Source organism: Balaenoptera acutorostrata, chromosome 1 (assembly GCF_949987535.1).
Source record: "Balaenoptera acutorostrata chromosome 1, mBalAcu1.1, whole genome shotgun sequence".
Classification (NCBI taxonomy): domain Eukaryota; kingdom Metazoa; phylum Chordata; class Mammalia; order Artiodactyla; family Balaenopteridae; genus Balaenoptera; species Balaenoptera acutorostrata.
Window position 1 is genome coordinate 164230673 of NC_080064.1, and position 27836 is coordinate 164258508.

The 27836-nt window shown below is 45.9% G+C and overlaps 1 protein-coding gene and 1 pseudogene across 1 annotated transcript in view; both read right to left on the reverse strand.

Moving 5' to 3' along the window:
* Positions 1–1480: 1480 nt before the first annotated feature.
* On the reverse strand, positions 1481–20749 carry LOC103006915 (60S acidic ribosomal protein P1-like; annotated as a pseudogene).
* The window catches only part of NVL (nuclear VCP like), a 105799-nt gene continuing 95839 nt past the window's right edge, over positions 17877–27836 (reverse strand). The window contains exon 23 of the mRNA XM_007167229.2: positions 17877–25913. Within this exon, the coding sequence (XP_007167291.2) occupies positions 25869–25913 (45 nt within the window). The 3' untranslated portion in view covers positions 17877–25868. The remainder of the gene's footprint in view (positions 25914–27836) is intronic.

Here is a 27836-nt window from a genome sequence, read left to right on the forward strand (position 1 = left end):
GGGGGTGCCTCATTGTCCTTCCCCAAACTTGCCAGTTCTGCTTACATGACCTCTTGCCTGACGGAGGTTTCAGCCTCCTAGCGGTCTCCAGGCCAGTCTAGCTCCCATCTGCCAGCTTGGGCCAATTTTTTCTGTCACTGGTGACTTTTCCAGAGAGAGACCTATGAATCAGGGCGGTAGGAAGGCTGGGCAGCAGAGCCTTGAAGGCACAAGGATGATAGGTCCTGAGACACGGTTCAGTAGCTTTGCACGAGTTCTCCCTTCTGCCTAGATTCCCTTTCCCCATTCCTGGTCTGGGTCCTTCGGGCTCACACCAGTATGTGGTAGCCCATCCCTCTCCCCAGCAGGTCAGGTGCTACTTTTTGGACTCTCCAACCAGTGTTTATCTCATTCGTGGTCCACATACTGTTTTGTAAATACACACAGTTTGTTTTCCCCTGAGGCTGTAATTTCTTAAGGGCAGGGATTATCTTTTATTTCTTTGTTCCCCAGCCCTAACAAGAACAGTGCTTGGCTCAAAGTAAGTGCTTAATGAATGGAGAGAGACCAACAGAGGCTATCCTTAAACTTGAGAAGCTTTTCATTGAGAAGCTTTTCATCAAAAACAGAAACAAGGGCTTCCCTGGTGGCGCAGTGGTTAACGATTCGCCTCCCAATGCAAGGGACATGGGTTCGAGCCCTGGTCCAGGAAGATCCCACATGCCGCGGAGCAACTAAGCCCGTGCGCCACAACTATTGAAGCCTGCGCGCCTAGAGCCCGTGCACCACAACTACTGAGCCCACGTACTACAACTACTGAAGCCCATGCGCCTAGAGCCTGTGCTCCACAAGAAGAGAAGCCACCGCAATGAGAAGCCTGCACACCGCAATGAAGAGTAGCCCCCGCTTGCCGCAATTAGAGAAAGCCCGCGTGTAGCAATGAAGACCCAACGCAGCCAAAAATAATTAATTAAAAAAAAAAAAACAGAAACAAAAGATGGAGGGCATTTGAATAAGCTTTGAGTGTGTGTTCAGTCCACTGAACACTGTGGCCATTTATTGAGAATTCTTATTATTCACTGAGCTCTGAACTAAGTTTATGCATTATCTTATTTCATTCTCAGTATGTCTGTGATGTAGGTAGTACTATTACTATCTTCATTTTATAGATGAGAAGACAGGCTCAGAGAGTAGCTGGCTCAAGGTCACACTTGGTGAGTTGCAGAGACAGGATCTGAGATTGAGACAGTGACTCCAGAACCCAGACTCTTGACCGTGCTTCACAGGGCTTGTCTAATGAGCCTAGTCCTGCAACGGGAGTGGGAAGGAAAACAGTTCCCATGCATTACCAAATGTGCTTTCGTTCCACTGTCTTGTCCATCCCTTCCTGTGTGCCAGCAGTTCTGGCCAGATCTCTGGAGGTTTTTGACTTAACGATCTAAAATTCTTTTTTATTTTTTTTAAGAGGTCAGCTTTTTATTGAACATAATACAAAGGAGATTTAATCAAAAATACCAAAGCCTATGCCATCGTCAGACTCCTCAGAGCCTTCTTTTTTTGTTCCCATTTTGTCCTCCGTTGGGGCAGGACCTCCTTCTGGGCAGGGCCACCAGCCCTACGTTCGTTGCAGATAAGCGTCTTGATGTTGACATTGGCCAGGGCCTTTGCAAACAAACCTGGCCAGAAAGGTTCGACATTCACACTGACTGCTTTAATGAGGGCGTTGATCATATCCTACGTCAGTGGCACCTCATCCTCGTGCAGGATAAGGGTTGGGTAGATGCAGGTGAGCTCGGAGACAGAGGCTGTGGAGGACTGTGTGCCGAGCTGGCGGCTGCCAGGTGCAGTGAGCACCAGAAATGAGGGCCTCACTTCAACACTGCCTTAGCTTCCTTGGAAAGATAAAGCATTTTAGAAGAAGCTGAGGAAAGGGCCCATCTAAATTCTAATATGAAACATTAAGTTTTAAATCCAAAGTAAAAATGCACTTACTTATTCATTCTGCAGGTACTTGGCCAGGCACTGCGTTAGGCAGAGAGGATGCAAAGACAAATCATGGTCTCCAGTTAAGGAGCTGATGCTCTAGTGCTGGGATATGCAAATGGAATCAGAATTCAGTAATAAAGCCATTTGGGCTTCCCTGGTGGCGCAGTGGTTAAGAATCCGCCTGCCAATGCAGGGGACACGGGTTTGAGCCCTGGTCCGGGAAGATCCCACATGCCGCGGAGCAACTAAGCCTGTGCGCCACAACTACTTAGCCTGCGCTCTAGAGCCCGCGAGCCACAACTACTGAAGCCCGCGCACCTAGAGCCCGTGCTCCGCAACAAGAGAAGCCACCGCAATGAGAAGCCTGCGCACCACAACAAAGAGTAGCCCCCGCTCGCCGCAACTAGAGAAAGCCCGCGCACAGCAACGAAGACCCAATGCAGCCAAAAATAAATAAATACAATAAATAAATTTTTTAAAAAAAAGCCATTTGCAGCAACATGGATGGACCCAGAGATTATCATACTAAGTGAAGTAAGTCAGAGAAAGACAAACATCATATTATATCACTTATATGTGAAATCTAATTAAAAAAAGATACAAATGGGACTTCTCTGGTGGTCCAGTGGCTAAGAATCCACCTTCCAATGCAGGGGATGTGGGTTCGATCCCTAGTCAGGGAACTAAGATCCCACATGCCGCAGAGCAACTAAGCCCGTGCACCACAACTAGAGAGAAGCCCGTGTGCTACAATGAAAGATCCCGCGTGCCGCGATTAAGACCTGACACAGCCATAAATAAATAAATAAGTAAATAAATAAATAAATTTAAATAAATAAAAATTGTGAATCACTTTGTTGTACACCTGAAACTTACATGATATTAAAAATATAATACAAATGAACTTTTCTACAAAACAGAAAGACTCACAGATCCCGAAATAAAATTTATGGTTACCAAAGGGGAAACGTGAGGGGAAGCAATAAATTAGGAGATTGGGATTAACATACACACACTACCATATATAAAATAGATGACTAACAAGGAGCTACTGTATAGCACAGGGAACTCTACTCAATACTCTGTAATGACCTATATGGGAAAAGAATCACTTTTCTGTACACCTGAAACGTACACAACATTGTAAGTCAACTGTACTCCCATAAAAATTTTAAAAAAAGAATTCAGTAACAAAGGACTGAGTGCCTTACACAGGAGAGTCACGATGTGGCTGGAACTGAATGGAGGGCACACAACAGTATCGTTGATCAGTGTCTGAACTCTGCCAGTCCCCAGAGGCTCGCATTTTAATCCGTGTTGACCTGGGGAGAGAGATTCCATACCCCACGTGTTCACACGAAGACACGGAGGTTCCGAGAGATCAGCGTGAGGGTGTGTGCTGTGAGCAGCAGGGCCGTCCACGCCTGTGCTCTAGCTGTTCCACTGGCCCAGCTGACTCGGAAGCTTCTTGGCTTGGATAAGGAAGGAAACGTGTTATTTCTTGTCTTCGGAAAACTCTCCAGGAGCCTTAGTCATTTGAAATGAAGCAAGGATAGTCTAATCCTAGGGCCAGGAAGGCCCTGAAAAAACTTTACCCTCAGAAACCCAACAGCACTAAACCCCTGAGACCGTCTCGGTGGATCTGATTCTGAGATAGGACAAGGATGAGGGTGGTACCTGCAACGGGGGCTCAGAGTGGAGGAGAGGTGGCAGCAGAGGCCTGAAGACATCAAAGCCAGAGATCCCCACTGGGCTGAGGGTGAGGTCTGCGATGGGGATTAGCAAAAAAGAGTGTGGTGACAACCCAGGGAGGGTCCCTGTTGCAAAAAGGAGCAGGATTTGACAACAGAAGGATGTGCAGGTCAGAGCATGCTGGTACTTTTGGTTGGAAAATTGATGACATGGTAGAGGAAGAAGAAGAATGGGGAGCGTCATCTAAAAATGGAGTTTGTTTTTGCCGAATTTAATCCAAATTGGCAGATGGTTCATAAAGCAAATAACTGGACCCAGCAGAGGGGAAGTTTTCAGACAACTGAATGCATCACTGCCGCTCAGAAGGTAGCTGCTATAACAGGCGTGTGTGAACTGGCACACGAAGATCAAAAGGAAGGGGTCCGAGGGGGTCTGGGGCACACACTTAGAATTTTCTTCAAGAGGCAGAACCCAAAGAAACCCAAGCAGCATTTCTAGAGTTAAGAGTGGATTACGTGGACTTCCCTGCTGGCACAGTGGTTCAAAATCCACCTGCCAATGCAGGGGACATGGGTTCGACCCCTGGTCTGGGAAGATCCCACATGCCGCGGAGCAACTAAGCCCACAAGCCGCAACTACTGAGCCTGTGCACCACAGCTACTGAGCCGGCGCGCCTGGAGCCCGTGCTCCGCAACAATAGAAACCACCGCAATGAGAAGCCCGTGTGCTGCAAACGAAGAGTAGCCCCCGCTCGCCACAACTAGAGAAAGCCCGTGTGCAGCAATGAAGACCCAAACACAGCAAAAAAAAAGAAAAAAAGAGTGGATTACGTGTTACCAGGCACACATCCCTGTATTTGTAATCCTCAGCAAAGGCACAGTATTGTTGCATAGTGAAATGACCTGGAAGAATTGAGTTGCCCTCAATGTTGGGTTCTAAATCCTTGTAGGTCAGCAATTCACTAATCCAAGGAGGGCCACTAATATTCCTCCCCTGTGAGGTTATTATTCAAGGCTGCTGGAACAGGCCCTCGGACCCAGAGTAACCCTTCATTGGTCAAAAAGGGAAGGGGATAGTCCTTTGTTTCGCAGTGGTTGAAGCCTCCAATTTCCCTCCCACTTATTAGCTGAGATTTTTTTGGCACATGGAGGTTAGGGTTGAGGTTTCCGGCCCCCTGAACAGCAGTCTCCGATCTTAGCCATAACCACACATCTTTTTTTTTTTTTTTTTTTTTTTTTTTACAATTTTGCAAGCAAATTTTATTTATTTATTTTTAAAATTTTTATTGGAGTATAGTTGATTTAATAACCACACATCTTGACAACTGGTTTCCCCTCCAGGCTGGGCCTTAAGCGTGCCAGAAAGTGGTTCTTTTTTGCTGTTGTATTGAGTGAAAGCACTTTCCTATCACCTTTCCACGCTTTGTCATGTCTGCTTCAGCGCTGACAATGAAAGCGCTGGCCTAACCAGCCAGGCTTCTAAACCCTGCGTGTCCCCTTGGTTCCATGCACACCCGACCAAGTGTCCCCACTGGGGTCACTGCTTTCTCTTCACAGGTTCATAAATAAATCTGGTAGCTCACCCACTGCACTCTACTTTAAGGACTTTTAGAGTTGAAAACAACTGCAGATTCTAATTCAAACTCTGCCATCCCTCGATTTCGTAAAAGCAATTTTTTCATCTCCAGCTACCTTCTCAAAAACAGATAAATAAAAGCAAGAGGATTCACCAAAAATCAACTCTGAATGACAGATTCATCAAATTCCTGAAGATTTCATTCTTTCCCTTCAGAGTACCTGATTCCCTCTGGGGCCCCAGCCCAGGGCCACCAGACAAGCTGGGTCTAAAGCAGTTTGACCAGAGCTGTTTCCACCAGAGGGAGGAGCTGGGCCAGAGGAAAGGGCAAAAGTCAAATTCCAAAAACCTCCTTAGTCCTTTGGGAACTGAGTTGGCATTTAGCTAACTGATCTAGAGTCCCTGATTCTCTTCCTTTGTAGAGTCAGGAGATTTCTCCAACTATGTGTGAGATTCCTCCACCCCTGAGCTCTCAGGCCGGGCTCCCTGGGAGGCGCCTGGGTGGGTTCCGATGGTCTCACTCATCCCTTTGATCCCTTTGTTGTCTCCTTTCTTAAAGGATCAGAGATAAGAGTGATCTTAGGGACTTCCCTGGTGGTGCAGTGGTTAAGAATCCGCCTGCCAGGACTTCCCTGGTGGTGCAGTGGTTGAGAATCTGCCTGCCAATGCAGGGGACACGGGTTCGAGCCCTGGTCTGGGAAGATCCCACATGCCGTGGAGCAACTGGGCCCGTGAGCCACAACTACTGAGCCTGCGCGTCTGGAGCCTGTGCTCCGCAACAAGAGAGGCCGCGATAGTGAGAGGCCCGCGCACCGTGATGAAGAGTGGCCCCCGCTTGCCACAACTGGAGAAAGCCCTCGCACAGAAACGAAGACCCAACACAGCCATAAATAAAAATAAATAAAAATTAAAAAAAAAAAAAAAAAAAAAAAGAATCCGCCTGCCAATGCAGGGGACATGGGTTCCGGCCCTGATCTGGGAAGATACCACATGCCAAGGAGCAACTAAGCCTGTGTGCCACAACTACTGAGCCTGCGCTCTACAGCCCGTGAGCCACAGATTTTTATTGGAGTATAGTTGATTTAATAACCACACGTCTGAGCCCACGTGCCACAACTACTGAAGCCCGCAAGCCTAGAGCCCATGCTCTGCAACAAGAGAAGCCACCGCAATGAGAAGCCCGCGCACTGCAACAAAGAGTAGCCCCCGCTCGCCGCAAGTAGAGAAAGCCTGCGTGCAGCAACGAAGACCCAACACAGCCAAAAATAAATTAATTAATTAAAAAAAAAAGAGTGATCATATATTAGGAAAGTCACTGTCTTCTTTCTTTCTTTTTTAAAATAAAAACCCTACACCCTGACAAGAATGGTTAATTTTTTTTTATATATTTGTTTATTTATTTGGTTGCTCCAGGTCTTAGTTGCAGCACGTGGGCACCTTAATTGCGGCTCGCGGGCTCCTTAGTTGTGGTATGCGAACTCTTGGTTGCAGCATGCATGTGTGATCTAGTTCCCTGACCAGGTATAGAACCCGGGTCCCCTGCATTGGGAATTCGGAGTCTTACTTAACCACTGTACCACCAGGGAAGTCCCAGTGTCTTATTTCAATTTAGTATCATTATTTCCTTTTAAATCTCACAATGTAAAGTCGGTAATCTTACTTCCATTTACAAGAGGAGGAAACAGAGAATCAAAGAAGTTAGGTAACTTGCTTCAGGCTAGCCAGCTTTTTATCTCCCAGAACCCAGACCTTAAGTAGCTTGTTCCCAAGCCCAAGCCCTAGCCCACACAGCGTGAGGCTTCCTGACTGAAGTTACTTACTTATCTCTGAAGAACCTCTGTTTGTTCGTGTGTGAAGCAAGGGTGTGGGGCTACAGTGCCATCCAGTTTGGAATCCTGGGGTCTCTGAATGCTCTACCACAAAGGCTGAAACCCACCCACTCCCCAGTCCCCTCCCCATATTCCAGGGAGAAACACCTAACGATGCCACAAGCTGTCTCTGTAACCAGCTCAGGCCCATGGTTGAACTTCTAGGGAAAAGTGACATTGCTCCAGACACATTTGGACCTGCCTGCCCTGAGGGTTACCCTGTAAACGTTTACTGAGTAAACTCATTATGTAAGCACAGGTGTAGGAAGAATTTAATCTACTTCACAGAATTATACGGTAAGAAGCCAAACTATTTCTGAGGACGAAAGGGCGATAAACCTACTTGTTCCCAGAGAATCCTAACTGGGGGGCTGACAATATTGACGGGGGTCCTGCCATGTGCCAGGCACTGGGCTGTTGCCTGGGCTGGTCTCTTCATGCTCTGTTAATCTTCCCGTTGGTAACATAACAGCCTCATTTCGCAGCCAAGAAAACAAATGAATAGGAAAGAATAAGTAACTCGTCTAAAGCCACAGTCAACTCAAATCCAGTGTCTAAATTCAAAGTCCATGACTTTTGCATTTGGACTTACAATGAACATTTTTCTTGAATTCAGAGCCCTCTCCTAATTAGTGTAACGTGTGAAGTTTTTTTAAAGATAATATCAATTCCAACACTCCCAGGAATTTGGACAGCAGGCCCAGCGACAGGGTGGCACCCAAAAGGGTGGGAGTGGGGGTGGGTGGCATAGCCTGTAACCCCCTCAAGTTATTTCCACATTTGACTGGGCCACAGGGTGCTTAAGCGGAAGTCAGAACAGGAGCCTGTGGCCTGGAGCTCACATGTAACCACAGATTTTTAAGAGCTACCTCAGAAGCTATGGTTTTCCAAATAATGCAACCCTGCAAAGCCCAGTTTAGATACTCCAGTTGCCATCTTAGCAAAAGGAGGCAAAACCTGGGCCCAGTTTGCCAACAAGAAAGGAAGGTGACAGCGGGATACTCTGAGCTCCTCAAAATGGCAGCTCCTCCTCCTGAACAGGAGGACAATTGGCAGCTACTTACTAAGCCTCAGCTGTAAAACCTAGTCGCCAGGGTCCCAGGGATGGATTGTGGAGATGAAATATTTAAGGCACTGTCACGGGGAGAGTTTTGGTTGTGATGACGTCCACTGCCCCTGAGAACATCAAGGTGCTGATGGGTCATTTGGAGCAGTGCCAGAAACCAAAGGCGATGTCACAACTGTTCCAAACCATAGCAGTTAACGTTTGCTACCTCAAACTGTGGTCTGCCACTTGGGTTTTGTACAGAATTTTTTTTTTAAATTGTAGTAAAATCCACATAACAAAATTTACCTTCTTAACCATTCTTAAGTAGTATTAAGTACATTCACATTGCTGTACAACCGATCTCCACAACCGTTTCATCTTACAGAGCTGAAGGTCTGTACCCATTGAACAAGTCACCCTCCCCCAGCCCCCGGCATCTGTCATTTCTACTTTCTGTCTCTATGAGTTTGACCTGAGTGGTTTTCTCTTTTCAGCAACACTCGTCACTGGGTATGTCAATCTACACGACCGGCATTCCATGGCAGGCCTGTCTCACACTAGAGGAACAAAAGCAGGTAATAATTAGTCAGAGAGGGGGCCGCACCCATCCCCAGCTTCAGGTGAGGGCAGCTTTCAACACCTTGACTCACTCCCCCTTTGCAGCTGGGCTTATTAAGTAGGTGCCAATTGCCCTCCTGGAAGGGGTGCCCCAGCTTCGGAGCCGCTGTTGGGCAACCGCAATTGTGTTTCTATCATTAGCCAACACAGGGGAGCTGAAGCTGGGTCCTGGTTATTCAGCAATCTCCGCAATTAGCGCAGCTCGTGTTGAGATGATTTGGTTCCTAACGACCTGATCTGAATAGATACTTGTCGTGGGACTCGAATGGGCACATGAAATTGGGTTTTCAAAACACAGCTTCTGGGCTTCCCTGGTGGCACAGTGGTTGGGAGTCTGCCTGCCAATGCAGGGGACGCGGGTTCGAGCCCTGGTCTAGGAAGATCCCACATGCCGCGGAGCAACTAGGCCCGTGAGCCACAACTACTGAGCCTGCGCGTCTGGAGCCTGTGCTCCGCAACAAGAGAGGCCGCGATAGTAAGAGGCCCGCGCACCGCGATGAAGAGTGGCCCCCACTCGCCGCAACTGGAGAAAGCCCTCGCACAGAAACAAAGACCCAACACAGCCATAAATAAATAAAATTAAAAAAAAAAAAAGAAATTGAAAATTGTTTTAAAAAAAAAACACAGCTTCCTGTGAGTGTCTGTGTGGGGACGTGTCAGGCCGCAGGGGTGAGAAGGGAGGAAGGAGGCGGCCTCTCCCCACAGGGGCCCTCACCCCACCTCCCACGTGACTCGCATACCTGCGGACACAGCGCACGCACGCACGCACGCAGGATCTCCAGGCTTCCGCTGCCTCTCCCGTGCCTGCGCTGCAGCTACAGCAGGCTTCCTTTCGTTCCCCGTGCACCCGGGCCCGCTCTCCTGGGGCCTCTGCGGTCGTCGTGTCCCGCCTCCGTGCCCCGGGCCGCCCCCCAACGCTAAGCCGCGTCCCTGCGTGGCCGACGCCTTCTCAGCACCCAGGTCCCGCCTCAGATGCCATCTCTTTAAAGAGGCCTTTCCTTACCAACTGCCTGCTTCTGAGTGTCCCCAAAACGGACCCAGAAACAAGAATTTGGGGGCAAGCCACTTATTTGGAAGGTGGTCCCGGGAGCACGACGAGGAGGTGGGGAAATAAGTCAGATAAAGGTCACCTCGGTGCTGCGGCTGCTGAGACTGGACGGACCACACCACAGAACGTCCCACCAGGGGTTACGGGGTGTCCGCCTCAGAGTAATTCCAGAAGCCCTCGATGTCTTCGGCGTGTTTTTCTGCATCTGCGCTTATGATAAAAGATCTTTAAAAAAGTCCCTCTGAGGGAGGAGGAGGCTGAGGTGTACATTCACCAGCTCCTGTTCTCTCTGGCTGGTGCTTCTCCTGAGGCCACTTCTAGGCTGCTGGCGGTGGGGGCAGAGGAAGCCCTTGAGAGGCCCAGGAGGGCTTCTGCAAAAGGGGGACCGGGACCTCCAGAGTGGGTGGAGAGGACAGGAGGGGCACTGACGGGTCTGCTGTGCCCCTCGCCGCACAGTTCGCCACCCACATCCCAGGGGTAGAGCTGCTGCCACGCTGAAGAAGCTTACACCCCAGAGCCCCCGCTGGCACAGGCCCCCTGCAAGCCCTGGAGGAGCCCTAGCCTTGTTTGGGGGTTGAATCGTGTCCCCCCAAAAAAGACACATTGAAGTCCTAGCGCCCATACCTCAGAATTGGACCTTATTGGACATAAGGTCATCGTGGGTGTGATTAGCCAAGATGAGGTCATGCTGGCGGGGGGAGGGATAAATTGGGACTTTGGGACTGACATATACACACTACTATATATAAAATAGATGACCAACAAGAACCTACTGTATAGCATAGGGAACTCTGCTCAATATTCTGTAATAACCTAAATGGGAAAATAATTTGAAAAAGAATAGATACATGTATATGTAAAACTGAATCACTTTGCTGTACACCTGAAACTAACACAACATTGTTAATCAACTATACTTCAACATAAAATAAAAATTAAAAAAATAAAAAAGACAAGGTCATGCTGGAGGAGTGGGCCCCTGATCCAACAAGACTTATAAGAAGACGTCAACACAGGGACAATGCCATGTGAAGGTGAGGATGGGATCGTGCATCTACCAGCCAAGGAATGACTGGAGAGAGGCCTGGAACGCATGCGCCCTCAGAGCCCTCTGAAGGAACCAACTCTGCCGACACCTTGGATTTCTAGCCTCCAGAACTGTGAGAGAATTGTTGAGGCTCCCAGTTTGTGATACTTTGTTATGGCAGCCCTGGGAAACTAACAGCCCATGTATTCTTTTTCTAAAAGAGGGTCCCCAAATAAGCTTCAGGCTCCACAAAACTGGGATCTGCCCTTGCCCATTTCCCTTATTTTCTTCCTAGTACATCTCTCTACTGGAAATCATCCTATCCAGATATTTGTTCAGTTCAGTCATGAACCATCGCATGGGCTTTGTGAGAGCAGGGGCCGTATTTGTCTGTTTGCCACCGTGTCCCCAGCTCTCCGACAGAGCCTGGAAGTGCTCACTAAACCTTCGCTGAGTAATAAGTATTTAACTGGCTTCCAAGGGGGTTTGGATACATGGAGCACGGCATTGTTACCGAACCAAATTTGGGTCTGCTCATCCAATAAAGCCAATATGCTGACACTGGGTTGTGGTGAAGGAAAGTACACATTTACTGCTGGGCTCCAAGCAAGGAGTCCAAGTGGCTAGCACTTAAAAGGCCCACACTCCCTGAAGGCTATCAGGAAAGGTTTTTAGACAGGATAAGGGGGGGTTGGGGTGGGGTGCATGATCAGCTTGTGGACATTCTTCTGATGGGCTGGTGGTGAGGTCATCAGGAGGCAACATCATCCACCTTCTGGTTCTGGGGTCTGCGTGCTTGAGGGCAGCATACAGTTAACTTCTTCCACCTGGTGGGGATTTCAGTATCTGCAAAACAGCTCAAAGGACATGGCTCAGAATATTATCTATAGCCCTTGAGGAGAAACTAAAGATCCCTGACTTTGTTTAGTGGCTAAACTATTATTTTGTCTTGCTTGACTGTTTTCTTTTGCTTCTGCATTTTCTCACTTCTCTGATTAAATTTATTCATTAGAACTCAGGGAAGGCCTAGGAGGATAAAGTTTTTCTATAAACAAGAGCCAGGCAGAGGACATGGGTTGGAGGGGTCTGTCCCAGAAAGGCCAGCATAAGGCAGACAATCCTAGAATGGAGTCCAGAGAAGCAGATTGGCAGCCCTCACTTTACAGACCTTTCAAAAGTCATCCTTTCTTGATGAGGGTTGGTTCACAAAATCATTCAGGGTTGGCGGACCTGGCATGGTGCTATGGACTGAATGTTTGTGTCCCCTTGAGATTGATATGTTGAAGCCCTAACCCCCAATGTGATGGCACTAGGAGGTGGGGCCTTTGAGAGGTATTAAGTTTATTTTATTTTATTTTTCTTTATTTCTTTATTTTTGGCTGTGTTGGGTCTTTGTTGCTGTGCGCGGGCTTTCTCTAGTTGCAGTGAGCGGGGGCTACTCTTCGCTGCAGTGTGTGGGCTTCTCATTGTGGTGGCTTCTCTTGTTGTGGAGCATGGGCTCTAGGCGTGCAGGCTTCAGCAGTTGTGGCACACGGGCTTCAGTAGTTGTGGTGCACGAGCTTAGTTGCTCCGCGGCATGTGGGATCTTCCCAGGCCAGGGCTCGAACCCGTGTCCCCTGCATTGGCAGGCAGATTCTCAACCACTGTGCCACCAGGGAAGTCCGAGAGGTATAAAGTTTAGATGAGGTCATGAGGTGGGTGTGGGGAGCCTTCATGATGTGATTAGTGCCCTTATGAGGGGAGACACCAGAGCTTCCTCTCTCCACTCACACAAAAGAGGTCATGTGAGCACATGGTGAGGTGGTGACCGCTACAAGCCGAGAGAGGAGGTGTCAGACTGAAACCTACCTTGCCGGCACCTTGCTCTTGGACTTCCAGCCTCCAGCACTGTGAGAAATAAGTGTCTATTGTTTAAGCCCCCCAGTTGGTGCTATTTTGTTAAGGCAACCAGAGCTGACTGAGAAAGATGGTATCAAGTAGTTCATGTAAGAAACATCTTAGATTTTTTTAAACTGACTGCAAGGAAGGTGATTTTTTTTAAAAAAGACAAAAAAAAAAGAAACTTAGGGCAACTTGGGTTACCTATCCAGCATGCTGTGTTAACGATCAGACCTCACCTGGAGTCTTGGGTCTAGCTCTAAGAGAGAAAAGCTTTCCAACAATCAGAATGGCCTCAGAAAGGCCGGGGCCGGCCTGCAAAGCAATGAGGTGCCCTTCTCTGCAGGGGCTTCTTAAGAGATGGTGCCTCCCAGTAAGAGACAGAGCAAAAGGATTCTGGTCCCAGGGCCTTGGAGTCAGGTGTCGCCAGGGGGCCCTTTTGATCTCGGAGAGGCAGCAGTGAGTGGTGGCATGAAGTGAGATCTTAGTTCCCTGCCCAGGAACTGAACCTGGGTAGCCTGGATGAAAACCAGGAATCCTAGCCACCATAACCCCTGGCTCCTGCCCCCAGTGAAAAATGCATTTCTCACGAGGCAAAAACTGTAAAAACAGATACAAAGTTTATTATTAGAGACATAGCACAACAACAAGTGGGAGAGCACACAGAGAAACAGTTTGCTTACTTAAGACAGAAGCAGGGCAGAGATGCCCACTGGAGAGCAAGGGTGTGGGCGTCCTCCCTAACGAGGAGGAAGGCAGTAAAGAGGCAGTGAAGTCATCTATATAGGTCAGTTCTGCCGGCTCTTTGTTTACCTTTGGCCAATTATCTGGTTTCTTTTTCCACACCTGATCTGCCTCAGGACCCTCTCCAACATGCACGCGCAACTTTTTTCCAAGACGGATTACAGCCCAGAGGCCTATGTGATGGCCTTAACACCACATATTATGGGGTGGTGCCCCTTCCTTTTTGCCCCCAAGGAGCCTGTCTGTGCATGTGCAATGTTTCCCTTGCCCCAAGGATGGGAAATGTATGACCTCTTGATCTTTTAACAGGGTTTAGTCCCACTCTATCCCTGCCATAAAAAGGTCCAATGTCTGGTTATTTACCCTATTTCTGTTGCTGGTAAATATGTAGTCCTGGAGCCCGTTTGTCTCTTGCTTCAGGAAATGTAAACAGGGGGCTGGTAATGAATGTCCGGCCTGGAGCCCATCTTCTTCTCACCCCAGAAGTGTGAACAGGAGGCCAGTTGTAAGTGTCTAGCCTGGAGCCCATCAATCTCCTGCCTCACTTTCCCCTTGGGGAGTCATTCCTTGTAGGAATGAAGGTGGGTCACTGGGACAGGACCCCAAAAAGGCCTGCTTCATGGGGAAGTAATGTTAACATCTGACCAGGGACAAAAGTTACCCCAATCCACCTGATGAGAGAAAATCTTAGAGGCAGATATTTGACAGCTGTTAATAGTGGTAGTCTCTGAAAAGCAAGATTATGGATGACTCATATACCTTTTTGCTGCCTTTCTGTAAATTTCTACAAATTCCTTTAGCAACAGAAAAATAAATGAACAAAGTTATCCACACGTGTATTAAATGGCTCTCCCATAGCAAAGTTGGTCATTCTATCCTGGCTCCTCACTTAATCCTTTTTTGTGCCAACCAATAGCCAGCACTCAAGAGTACTTAAGTCCTCTCTCCTTTCCTGAGTCACCTTTTTTTTGCCCTGTGACTACGCTTGGGGCGTTATTTAAACCCTAGACCTTTAAACTTTCCATAATTGTGCTTTGTTTCCTTAAAGAAAGGGGTTTTCAGTGGATAAGACTTGCCCAACTCTGCCTCTCTCTAGCCATGGGCAAGTTTCTTTATTTGCAAACTGAGGATAAACAGTCACACATCCCTCCCAGGGCTACAGTGAGAAGTGAATGAGTTAAAATGTGGGAAGGCTGGCAGCTCACAGCCACTGTCTCTCAGCCTCGAGGTAATGACCCGTGAGGCCACCGGGAGTGCAGGTGTGACGGCTCTGCACGGCCCCTCCTCTGCAGAGGTTAGGGGTCATCAATGTCACAGATGGAGCTTGGGACAGGAGCAATGCTGCGACGCCCTGCCCTGGAGAGTGAGGAGGACAGAGGCAAGACCAGACCACCAACCTGGCCTGTTATGGGGCTTGAAAGCACCTGAGGGTCTGCCGGTCAACCTGGAAGAGGCTGACCAGGTGTCATGGATCTGATGAAGAGGCTGGTAGGACATGAAGGGACAGTGGCACAGCTAGGAGTAGATGGCTTTGACTGACGGACATTTAGGTTCTGTGGTCTCGTGGGGCAGAGCACCCTCTCCCCCAAAGGCTACCTGCCTCTCTTTTGCTCCTTGTCCCCGCCCACCCCCCATGTAAAATAACCACCGAGCCACAGACCCAGGCACAGCTCTCGCCAGCCCTTTCCCTTCTTTTTCTTCACAGCACTTACCACTTGTTCTATTTGATGTGTGTGTGCATAACATACACATCCTGGACTTACTGACTCTGCCCTTTTCTTCTCCCCATGCCCTCCCTCACTGTGGGAGGGGGAGACGCCCTTGGGGGAGGGACTTGAGTTTTGCTCTGAGCTGTACTGTCGGCAACTAGCACTGAACCTGCTCACAGTTGCCAGTCAAGAAATATTTGTTGAATCAATTAATGAATCTCTCCTCCCACTTACATTACTGCTTTTCAGTTTCTGATTTCAAGTTACGAGTGGACTATGGACTGCAAACTACTATATCTACTGTGCCCTGATGCTGATTAAAAAAAAAAAAATCAATCTTTAGACTCACCTGAAATGAACTTGACTTGATTTTCATCTGGCATCTGAACCTGTTACAGGTCCCAAGTGAGAACAAATTTAGCATCCTTTAAGACTTGAGACCTCACGTAAATCCCAAAGTCTTCCCTTTCTTCCAGCTTTGTCACACACTAAGCAGTGGGAAGGAGGGTTCCTGGCATTTGTCCCTCATCCCCTTTGCTGCTAATCATGCTGTGCTCCCTTGCTGGATCAGCCTCTTGACCTCAAATGCCTCTACTGCTCTCCTGCAGGGATAAAAGGAGCCTGTGAAGTTCCACTGGGGCAAATTTTAATTGTCGTGTGTCAGCTCATCCCACAGCCAGCTGCTTGGACTTGGCTGCAGGGGAAGGAAAGGAAGGAGGGGGGAAAGTGTGGCACCAAAGCTGTCACTGGGCTAATAACTCTCCAAAGACTTCACCTTGAGAACGAGGGTGGCAGGCACATCTGGACTGCACCTGATCTCCAGGGCGGCCTCGTTTGCTCAGTCAAGATCATCAGGAAGCCAGCGTTGGCAGATCTCGCTTTTGCTTTCTCTCTCTTTTGTTCAACGTGACTGAGGCTTTAGCTGGTCATGTAATTTACCTTAGTACAGCATGCAATATAGTCAATATTATTATAATAATTTTGTATGGTGACAGATGCTTACTAGACATTGTGGTGGTCAATTCATAACGCATATAAATGTCAAAGCACTATGTTGTACACCTAAAACTAATGTAATACTGTATGTCAACTATATTTCAATAAAAGAAAAAAATCACCTGGGGAAATTTAATGAGCTGCAGCTCCCCAAGCCCCATCCAGGAACTCTGATTCAACAGGTCTGCAGTGAGGCCCAGGTAGCATTTTTTAAAAAAATTTTATTGAAGTTGAATTACAATGTTGTGTCAATTTCTCTGTACAGCAAAGTGATTTAGTTATACATATATATTCTTTTTCATATTCTTTTCCATTATGGTTTGTCACAGGATATTGAATATAGTTCCCTGTGCTACACAGTAGAACCTTGTTGTTTATCCATCTATATATGACAGTTTGCATCTGTTAACCCCAATCTTCCAATCCTTCCCTTCCCCACTCTCCCCACCCTTGGCAACTACAAGTCTGTTCTCTATGTCTGTGAGTCTGTTTCATTTTTGCAGATATGCTCATTTGTGTTGTATTTTAGATTCCACATATAAGTGATATCATACGGTGTTTTGTCTTTCTCTTTCTGACCTTCTTTGCTTAGTATGACAATCTCTAGGTCCATCCATGTTGCTGCAAATGGCATGATTTCATTCTTTTTTATGGCTGAGTAATATTCCATTGTATACATGTACCACATCTTCTTTATCCATTCATCTCTCAATGGACATTTAGGTTGTTTCCATGTTTTGGCTATTGTAAATACTGCTGCTATGAACACAGGGGTGCATGTATCATTTTGAATTATAGTTTTGTCTGGATATATGCCCAGGACTGGGATTGCTGGATCATATGGCAACTCCCATTTTTAGTTTTTTGAGGAACTTCCATACTGTATTCCATAGTGGCTGTACCAATTTACATTCCTACCAACAGTGTAAGAGGGGTCCCTTTTCTCCACACCCTCTCCAGTATTTATTATTTGTAGACTTTTTTTTTTTTTTTTAATTTTATAGCTACTTTATTTATTTCTTTATTTTTGGCTGTGTTGGGTCTTCGGTTCGTGCGAGGGCTTTCTCTAGTTACGGCAAGTGGGGGCCACTCTTCATCGTGGTGCAGGGACCGCTCTTCATCGCGGTGCACGGGCCTCTCACCATCGCGGCCCCTCCCGTTGCGGGGCACAGGCTCCAGACGCGCAGGCTCAGTAGTTGTGGCTCACGGGCCCAGCCGCTCCGCGGCATGTGGGATCCTCCCAGACCAGGGCTCGAACCCGTGTCCCCTGCATTAGCAGGCAGACTCCCAACCACTGCGCCACCAGGGAAGCCCTGTAGACTTTTTAATGATGGCCATTCTGTCCAGTGTGAGGTGGTACCTCATTATTGTTTTGATTTGCATTTCTGTAATAATTAGCGATGAGCATCTTTTCATGTGCCTATTGGCCATCTGTATGTCTTCTTTGGAGAAATGTCTATTTAGGTCTTCTGCACATTTTTTGATTGGGTCATTTGAGTTTTTTTGTTACTGAATTGTATGAGCTGTTCGTATATTTTGGAAATTAAGTCCTTGTCGGTTGCAACATTTGCAAGTATTTTCTCCCAGTCCATAGGTTGTCTTTCACTTTGTTTATGGTTTCCTTTGCTGTGCAAAAGCTTGTAAGTTTGATTAGGTCCCATTTGTTTATTTTTGCTTTCATTTCTATTGACTCGGGAGACTGCCAGGTAGCATATTTTTAAGAGCCTCAGTTGATTCTTGTGTCATCCAGAGTTGAGAAATTCTGACAGAGGATTCAAAGGCCTTTTGTAGCATTACGATTCAATAGTCTTGAGAAGGAGACTAAAAGTAAACTGTAGGTAATATTTTGCAAGATAAAACACATGCTAATGCTGCTGGATAACCCGAGATCCCCTGCGATGTGGAGAAATACCCATTGTTCTCTAGGATTCAAAAGCATTTGAAAAGCACAATGCAAACACTGGCTTCTGATTATGCCTAAGGAGGGATGTGAGCATACTCTAACGTTCCTAGAGTTAAACATTTGCCCATTTTCTTAAATCTTTTACTTCCGAGGCTGGGCAATACGATAGCTATTTCTTTGCCTCCACCCTATCCATTTAAAAATCACTATTTAAAATATACATGGACAGGACTTTCCCTGGTGGTTCAGTGGTTAAGACTCTGAGCTTCCACTGCAGGGGGCGCGGGTTCGTTCCCTGGTCAGGGAAGTTCTGCATGCCATGTGGTGCGATCAAAAATAAATAAATAAATAAATAAATAAATAAAGTCTTGTCTGTCAGAACATCAGAGTTTACTGAGTGGCAACTGTGTAGAGAGGTTTCTGATACTAGTTGCTTGAGTTCAAAGAAAAAAATGTCATTCACTATTTAATAAAGATTATTATTATTACAACTCACACTAGTTAATGATTTAGAAGGCATTTTGGTAGTTCCCCAGGGGACATGACACAGAAGTCCATCTCCTGCCCCCAAAGCCAGTAGGATGTAGGAGAAGGACAAAGTCTTTAGAGTTAAGACAGTCTCGGGTTTGAATTTCCAGATGCCACTTATTAGCTGTGTGGCAAGACAAGTTGTTCAACTTCTCTGAGCCTCAGTTTTCTCAAATATAAAGTGAAGATACTATATGTCTCAGTTTTAATGTATTAGTAAAGATACAGTTTGTAAGTCCACCTTCCTCTTCTTCCCCCATCCCATGCCACCAGCAATAATAACAAAGCCTGTGACATTTTGTGTGTCAAGGCACAGATGCTCCAAACCTGTGCTGTGCAAGGTGCAAAATTAAAGTGGCACAAATAATGTCATTTTTAATAAATGAATCTAAGCTGGACTACAAACTGAGTTTGGCAATAAAGGGTCAGAGAATCTGAATGCTGCTTCAACATCCAAGTTCTAAGTGAGCTGAGAGTAATAAAGGAGGCAGCTGGAAAAAAGCAGATATGAAGTAGATGCTCAAAAAGTATTTGTTGAATTAATTAATTTGTTTTTGACCCCTTTTCAGATAGGGCTTTTTTATTTGAAAAACAGACTTCCTTATACACACGCTGCAAAACAGGGCTTCTACAGTTCCCTATATTAAGCTGTTTCCGTCACCCGGTATCTCCACTTCTAAAGACCTCGATTATTGTGAAACTCATTTAGCTTTCTGCATTATTAGTTTTGAGAAAGTTCAAGCTAGCAAAACCTCCTGGAGTAAGGAAGACCCATTGTCTATTTACCAGGCTCACTCACAGTTAGCCAGAGTAGAAGAGCAGGTTTTCCTGTCTGTGCAAAGATGGTAATTAGAATTTCGGTTGTAATAAATATATATTATCTCCTCTTTAAAACTTTCTGCTTTAGAGAGAGAATGCTTGTGTGGGCCAAGCTCTTAGAACCAGTTTCTTTTGAATGCCTTGAGCACATTCAGGGGCTCCTTAGCCACGGAGAAGTATTGCTAAAAGGACTTCTGATCAGCAATAACTAAATGCCTGAGGAAGCCCCACCTCCAAAGCTTTGCTGATTTCTCTTCAGAGAGCCATGAGCTGCGAAGTTCCAGTTTGGCAGATTCCTGGGGTGGAAACAACACAAAATCTCCAGCAAATCTCCCCTATGTTAGCTGTGCTTTGTGCCATAGAGCAAAGCGATTCAATTGTGCTATGAAAAAGTTACTTTGTTCTTATTATGTGTCAAGTGCTATAATGCAAAAATGAATTAAGGACTCTGCCATTGAGAATCTAGTACTTAAGCAGAGAGTGTTTAACGGCCACAGTCCAGGTCAGCACAGTCTGAGCAGAAAGTGGAGGGAGGGCTTGGGCAAGGCTTCTCACGATGGGTATTTCAAGCCCAGAAGTGGGTCTTGTGTTTGGGTGGAGGGAGGAGGTGGGTAATGGGAACACCGTGAGCCAGGGCTGAGATGTGAAAGAACATGGTGTTCCACTGGAATGGCAATATACCCAGTCAGGGGAGAGGGGGCAGGACAGGTGCCAAAGGTGGATTGATGTCAGATTACAAAGGCCCATGCATAATTAGACCAATGTGTTTAGGCCACAGGAGGATGCTGAGCTGAGAAGTGACGTGATTAATTAGTATCTTTTGAAGGCAACCCTGGTTTTATTGTATAAGAGATTGGAATAGGAGATTAGATAGGAGGCCAAAGTAAACATATGAAAGGTGATGACAGCTTGAGCTAGCTCAGTGTCTGTGAGAATAAATACATCTAAATAATAAGTGCCTGATCACTGATCAGAAGAACTGAAGATGCCTTCCACCTTCCCAGCTTGGGTGATGAGGACTGTGGGAGACAGAGCAGGTGTTCAGATAGAGGGGAGGGAAGCTAAGGCGCTGTCGAGTTTCTCCCTCCTGAGACTTACTGTGTGTGGTCTTGGAAAATAGAACGTCCTTGGCTGTGATGTAACGTGGACTGCTTATCTCCACACCTAAGAAAGAGTTCTTTGGAACACACTTTGCTGAGTTCCTCCCTCCCTCCCCCTCTCAGGGGCAAGGCCTACCTGGCAGTGGAACCAGATTGCATGGCCAACATGCCATCTAAGGAAACATTCCAGAAGGCAGCATTGGTCCAGACAACCTCGATGGCTGCAGGCATCTTTGAAGCTCATATTTTCCCAGGAAGAGAGAATGATATTAGTGTTGGGCTAATTTAAATAACAAAATTCCGCTCCCACTCACCTCTTCAACCTTATTTTCTCACCACTGACCAGACGGGAGGACAGCATGAGCAAAACGCCTGGTGTTTTAGGGGAAAAAGAAAGAGAAGAGTGGCTGGCTTATCCTCAAGTATACTGGGCTCTATGCACCTCTTTACTTTTAAGTGACCCACGTTTTCAATATTGATACTCCTATTGTTTTAAATTTTTGAAATGTTTATTATAAATAAAATCAGATGAAGAATCATGAATTACAGAAAAAATTTTCATAAGTTTTTAAAAAACCTTTTTTTAAAATAAATTTATTTTATTTATTTTTACTTATTTATTTTTGGCTGCGTTGGGTCTTTGTTGCTGCGTGTGGGCTTTCTCTAGTTGCAGCGAGCGGGGGCTACTCTTGGTTGCGGTGTGCAGGCTTCTTGTTGCGGTGGCTTCTCTCGTTGCGCAGCCCGGGCTCTAGGCACGTGGGCTTCAGCAGTTATGGCACGTGGGCTCAGTAGTTGTGGCTCACGGGCTTAGCTGCTCCGCGGCATGTGGGATCTTCCCAGACCAGGGCTCGAACCTGTGTCCCCTGCGTTGGCAGGCAGGTTCTTAACCACTGTGCCACCAGGGAAGCCCTAAAAAAACTTTTTAACTGAAGTGAACATACTTATAGAAAAGAGCTATGATAAGCACACGGTGCAATGAATTATCAGTAAGAAAACACATGCATGAAGCCACCACCAGATCAAGGAGGGCGTGGCCAGCATCCCAGAGGCCGCCCCACTTGGTGCTCCTTCCAGGCACTGCCCTCCAATAGTAACCATCAACCTGACTTCTAATAGTATCGATCAGTTGCCTTTTTGAATTTTATACATTAATAAGTAGAATCGCACAGGATGATTTCAAGACTGGCTTCTTCCCCTCAATATCTGTGAGAATCACCTGTGTTGTTGCATATAGTTCATCATTGCTGTGTAGTATTCTAGTGCATGAAAACACCATGTTTATCCATTCTACTGTTGATGGATATTTAGGTTGTTTCCATTTTTGGTCAATTATGAATTTTGCTATTTTGGTGTATGCACTTCTGTTGGATACATATGTCAGAGTGGAACTGCTGGGTTATAGGCTATTCACATGCCCCTTTATCTTTTCTCATATGACAAAGTGAGATTTCTACTACCCAATGAATCAACATGTTAGTTCTCACATGGAGGGAGGGGCTGGGCACAGCCAGCAGTCTAATTTTGACAGTCTTGTTGTCTAAGAAAGGTAATTCATTTAACATTTATTAAATGCTTCCTGTAATGCAGGCACTGGGCTGGATGCTAAGGAAACAAGACTGACAGGATCCCTTCCTCATGAAACTTAGCAGGACACCCCAAGTCAGACAACTATAATGCCTGCACATTTAACTGAATATTTTTGTTTGTCCTTATTTTGTAAAAATAAGTTGAAAATTAAAAATGCTGATATCAGTGATAAGCATAGGTCTCATGGACCTAAAGCAATGGAGTTAAGGGTAGCCTCTGAATGATGTGGGATTCCATTTTTATCCCAAATCTATCTGGCCTCTCAGCTTTGGGATGTGAGCAGTGCAAAAATGTATCCAAATCCATTCAGTTCCTGAGTTCAGGCAGTGAGAACTATTGAACAGTGAGAGATATTAACAATGACTAAAGATTGCGCCTAACAGGTAACTAGGTGCTTTCTAACTATTTTAGCTTTTGGAAATAAGATCCTCCTGTAAACACAACTTTGATGTGTTTTCAGCAATATCCTGTGGATGAATGTGAGAGCACACCTGTCCTTAGTTTCTCAGACACCAGCCCCTCTCCCATCTGCAGGTCTCTATTGTCAGTTAGCTCATGTATTCCCTTCCTGCATTTCCTTCTCAGCCTTCAGGACTCAGCTGAGACATCATTTTCTCTGGAGAACTTTCCCTGGACCCCACTGCCCTTCCTCTGTGCTCCTCCTAATGAATGGCATCTATTCTTATCCCTTCACAGTCATTCTCAGGCTGTTTTGCAACTGCCTCTTGACTTGTTTCACTGTTATTAATTAGGACATTAATTTGGCTGCTTTAACAGAGATCAAAATATAATTGCTTAAGCACGATAAAGGTCACACATAAAAGTCTAGGCCAACTGTGTCTGAGCAGTGAGAAAACTGCTCCACAAGTGCCCAGGGACCTTGGTTTTTTATGTCTTATTGCTCTGTCACCCCCTAGAATGTCTCCATTTACATGGTCAAAGCTGGTTCATCATCACTTCATCACATTCTAGCCCTGGAAAAGGAAAAGTGGAATTAGGAGAGCAAGCAGAGTTTTCCTCTTTTTTAAACCAGTTGTGGTTTCTGAGGACATTCCCAGAGTCTGCCTATGGGCTAAGATGCATGAGTTCAAGGCAGGCTGCCCCCAGTTAACGAAGGGTTCGCATTCCAAGCTGCTTCTTTTTTTGGGGGGGGGGGCGTGGCCCTCGCTGGGCAGCACGCGGTATCTTAGTTCTGCGACCAGGGATTGAACCCATGCCCCCTGCAATGGAAGTGCGGAGTCCTAACCACCGGACTGCCAAGTCTCCAAGCTGCTGCTTCTTTTTAAGGATGTGACCAGAAGCTGCACTCATCACCTGAGTTCATATTACACTAGCCAGAACTTAATCACTCTCCTACTAAAAGGAAGAAGGGACGAATGGATATTATGGGACAATCAGCTATATTTGCTAACAAATTAGGCAGAAACTAGGCAACAAACTAGGCCAAATTAGGCAATAAGTTCTGAGTTTGTTCACCATTATGTTATCAGTGCTCAGCACAAAGCACTTAATGAAATTGCCTCATCTTTCAGGATGCTAGAACAGAGGATACAACTCCAGATGTTTCTCAACACAGGACTGGACGTTGTTCACAAGAGAAAGAAAAGCTGGACAGCTGTAGACCACAATTCAGACTCTTCTTACGCATGTACATACACAGGTGACTTTGAACAAGCTCTGAACCTTATTCTTTTTAATGGGGATGCCATCCGATCCCCATTGTATGGGGAATAAGAGTTGGGAGGATTAAAGAGAACATATGAGTGTCTAGCACACAGATGGTACTTAGAACATGTTACCTTTCCTTATGGAGAAGGGCTGGCAATACCCACTGTGACATTAGCTGGTTAGCTTTCTGCCCAATAACTGCCTGCTGTCCAACCTACATAGCAGCTGATTTGCAAAGCTGATGGACATGCAGTCTACTTGATCTCTGATGCGGTCAACATTTTATGTTTAGGCTAAGCTAAACTACCAGAAAGTTCGGTACGTAGACCTAATTGTCTAGAAATTGTCAAGAAAATTCAATCGTCAAGAAAATCTTTGCTTTCCCTCATAACCTACATATATGATATACCAGACTGTGTCTCTCTTTTTTGACCATGTGGCTTGCGGGATCTCAGTTCCCTAACCAGGGACTGAACCCGAGCCATGGCAGTGAAAGCCCGGAATCCTAACCACGAGGCCACCAAGGAACTCCCCGTGTTTCTCTTTTGATTTGGCTGATATCAAGCACAATCAAATCTACTACTCAAATTTAATAACTGTTTAAGACCTTCTGGCCCACACTTCTAATTTAACTTTCATTCCTAATCATCTATGCCTAGGACATGATCCTGATTTGCTTTTTCTTTCGGTCTTCCTTCCTCTGGGGTCCTACAGCACCCTCCTTTCTATGCCCCTTCCTTGGGCATTGTGATATTCTGTTTAGATGTCTGTATCCATCTGTGAACTCCTTGAAAAAAAGGACTGTGTCTTACTTACCTGACTTGCTTTCATCTATTAATATTTTCTCCATCTTATCAATTACATTCTTAAAAGTAGCATAAACATTTTTATAGACTGAGGTGGAGTAGAAATTTTGGAAGGAAAAAAAGTAGGTAACCAAAGCCATCTATACAACCTAAGAATACACCGTGAGCAGCACTGTAAACAAGGAAAGAGATGAAACACGACAAATTAAACCCTCCCGAAAGTATCAGCTAGAGACTTGTGAAAGGCGCACGGAGGACAGTGTGAAGGGGCTCCCAACTGGCTGAATCTGGGACAATCTGAACATCATATAATGAGAGTAACGGATAACACACTGCAGAAATAGTAATACCTGAGTTTGACGAGGAATGGGATATTTACATAGTTTCCAAGGACCTCCACACAACACACGTATGAATTACAAAGGAAAAGAGTAACTTCACAGTGTAAGAAGCTTGGCAGAACCACCTTAATTAAGTGACCAAAGTGAACATCACCAGTATTGGGGCAAATCGAAACTGCACATCACCTGACACGATGCAGTGAGAAGAGCATCGCCTCATGATATTCCTGCCAAAGATGCACAACCTGTGTCTAATCACGAGGAAACATCAGACAAATCCAGATTGAGGGCATTTTACAAAGTAACTGGGCTGTAACCTTCAAAAGTGTCAAAAGTCAAGACAGGAGCTGTTCCAGACTTTAAGGAAACTAAAGAGAAACGGCAACCGGTTGCAATAGCTAATTCTAAACTAGATCCCTTTGTTATAAAGGACATTATTGGGACAACTGGAGAAACCTGAATGGAGCCTGAGGATTACATGGCAGCAAAGTATCACAGCTGATGTCCTGATGTTGATGGCTGGTTATGTAGGGAAATCTCCTGGTGTGTAGGAAGTGTACATTAAAGTATTTCGGGGTGATGGGGCATCAGGTTGGCAAATACTCTCAGACGGTTCGGGGGGTGGGGGAGTTCTTTCTATTGTGACTGCAACTTTCCTGTGGTACAGTCAATGTTGTTTCAAAATAAACATTCTATTTAAAAAAGGTATCTGTTATTTTGACAGTTAAAATTTTTTTTCTTTTTCTTAAACAGGAGGTATAGGGTGTTTCCGTACAAGGTTGGCCAGATGGGAAGAATCTTTAGCTCTGACTTGGCCTCATTAATCTGAGGATAAAATGCTTATGTGAGACCACATCTGTGTCAGGTTGAAAGTGGATAGCTCAGAGCACGTGGGTATCTCTGGCAGCTCGATGCACTGGACTCCTTGAAGGCCTGCTGCTGGAGAAGTCACCGGCTGAGGGACCACTGCAGAGCTTCATACATTGCTTGATCCTGAGACGAGAGGACAGAATATAGAGCTGGTCACTGTTTGACATGGGTTTACCTGTGTTTCCCAAAATTCAGATGTTGAAGTCCTCACCCCCAGTACCTCAGAGTGTGACTGGATTTGGAGACAGGGTCTTAAAAGTGGTGATTAAGTTAAAATGAAGTCATTAGGGTGGGCTCTACTACATCCAATACAACTTGGTGCCCTTATAAGAAGAGATGATTAAGGACTTCCCTGGTGGCGCAGTGGTTAAGAATCCTCCTGCTAATGCAGGGGACATGGGTTCGAGCCCTGGTCCAGGAAGATCCCACATGCCGCAGACCAGCTAAGCCCGTGCGCCACAACTACTGAGCCTGTGCTCTAGAGCCCACGAGCCACAACTATGAGCCTGCGTGCCACAACTACTGAAGCCGGTGCGCCTAGAGCCCGTGCTCTGCAACAAGAGAAGCCACCGCAATGAGAAGTCGCGTGCAGCAACGAAGAATAGCCCCCACTCGCCACAACCAGAGAAAGGCCACACGCAGCAACGAAGACCCAACACAGCCAAAAATAAATAAATAAATAAATAAATTAAAAAAAAAAAAAAGAAGAGATGATTAAGACACAGACACGCACAGAGGGAAGACCATGTAAAGACACAGGGAGAAGACCGTCATCTCCAAACAGGGCCCAGAAGAAACCAACCCTGACAATACCTTGATCTTGGACTTCTAATTTCCAGATCTGTGAGAAAATAAATTTCTGTTGTTTAAGCCACCCAGTTGGTGGTACTTTGTTATAGCAACTGGAGCAAAGAAAGAGAGGTGGCCTTACCTCCCTGATTTAAATTCCATACACACTCCTTTTTACAGGGAATGCCCATGACTCTTATAATTGTTGACTAAAGTTTGCTGTAAAAATCAGATTAAAAGATTCTTATGTCTATATCTATTTAATGAAGAAAGCAAAATTCTAAACTGTACTGGGTCCAGATGAGAATAGGAGGCAGAAGCAGAGGCTTCTTATACTACATTAACATTTGTAAGAAACTGCCAGAGCATTTTCCAATTGGTGGTATCAGCTTACATTTTCAGTAACAATGTATGAGAGTTCTAGTTGCTTCACATCCCTGCCATCATTTGGTGCTGTCAGTCTTTTATTTATTTATGTATATATTTTTGGCTGTGTTGGGTCTTCGTTGCTGCGTGCTGGCTTTCTCTAGTTGCGGCGAGCGGGGGCTACTCTTTGTTGCGGTGCGCGGGCTTCTCATTGCGGTGGCTTCTGTTGTTGCGGAGCACGGGCTCTAGGCACGTGAGCTGCCGTAGTTGTGGCAAACGGGCTTAGCTGCTCCGCGGCATGTGGGATCTTCCCGGACCAGGGCTCGAACCCATGCCCCCTGCATTGGCAGGAGGATTTTTAACCACTGCACCACCAGGGAAGTCCTGTTGTCAGTCTCTTAAATTTTAGTCATTCTGGTAGATGTGTAGCGGATTCTCACTGTGGTCACACTAACTTTTTTTTTGGTGAGGCTTTGGAGCAACAAGAATTCTCATCTATTGCTGGCGGGAATGTAAAATGGTACAGCCATTCTGGAAGACAGTTTGGCAATTTCTTACAAAACTAAACATGCTCTTACTAGAAAATCCAGAAATCATGCTCCATGGTATTTAACCAGTTGAGTTGAAAATGTATGTCCACACAAAAACATGCACACAAATGTTTATAGCAGCTTTATTCATAATTGCCAAAACCTGAAAGCAACCAAGATGGCCTTCAGTTTGTGAATGGATAAGTTCTGGCACATCCAGACAATGGAATATTTAGTGCTAGAAAGAAGCGGACTGTCAAGCCATGAAGGACAGAGAGGAAGCTTAAATGCGTATCACCGTGAAAGAAGTCAACCTGAAAACACTAACGTATGATTCCAACTGTATGACATCCTGGAAAAG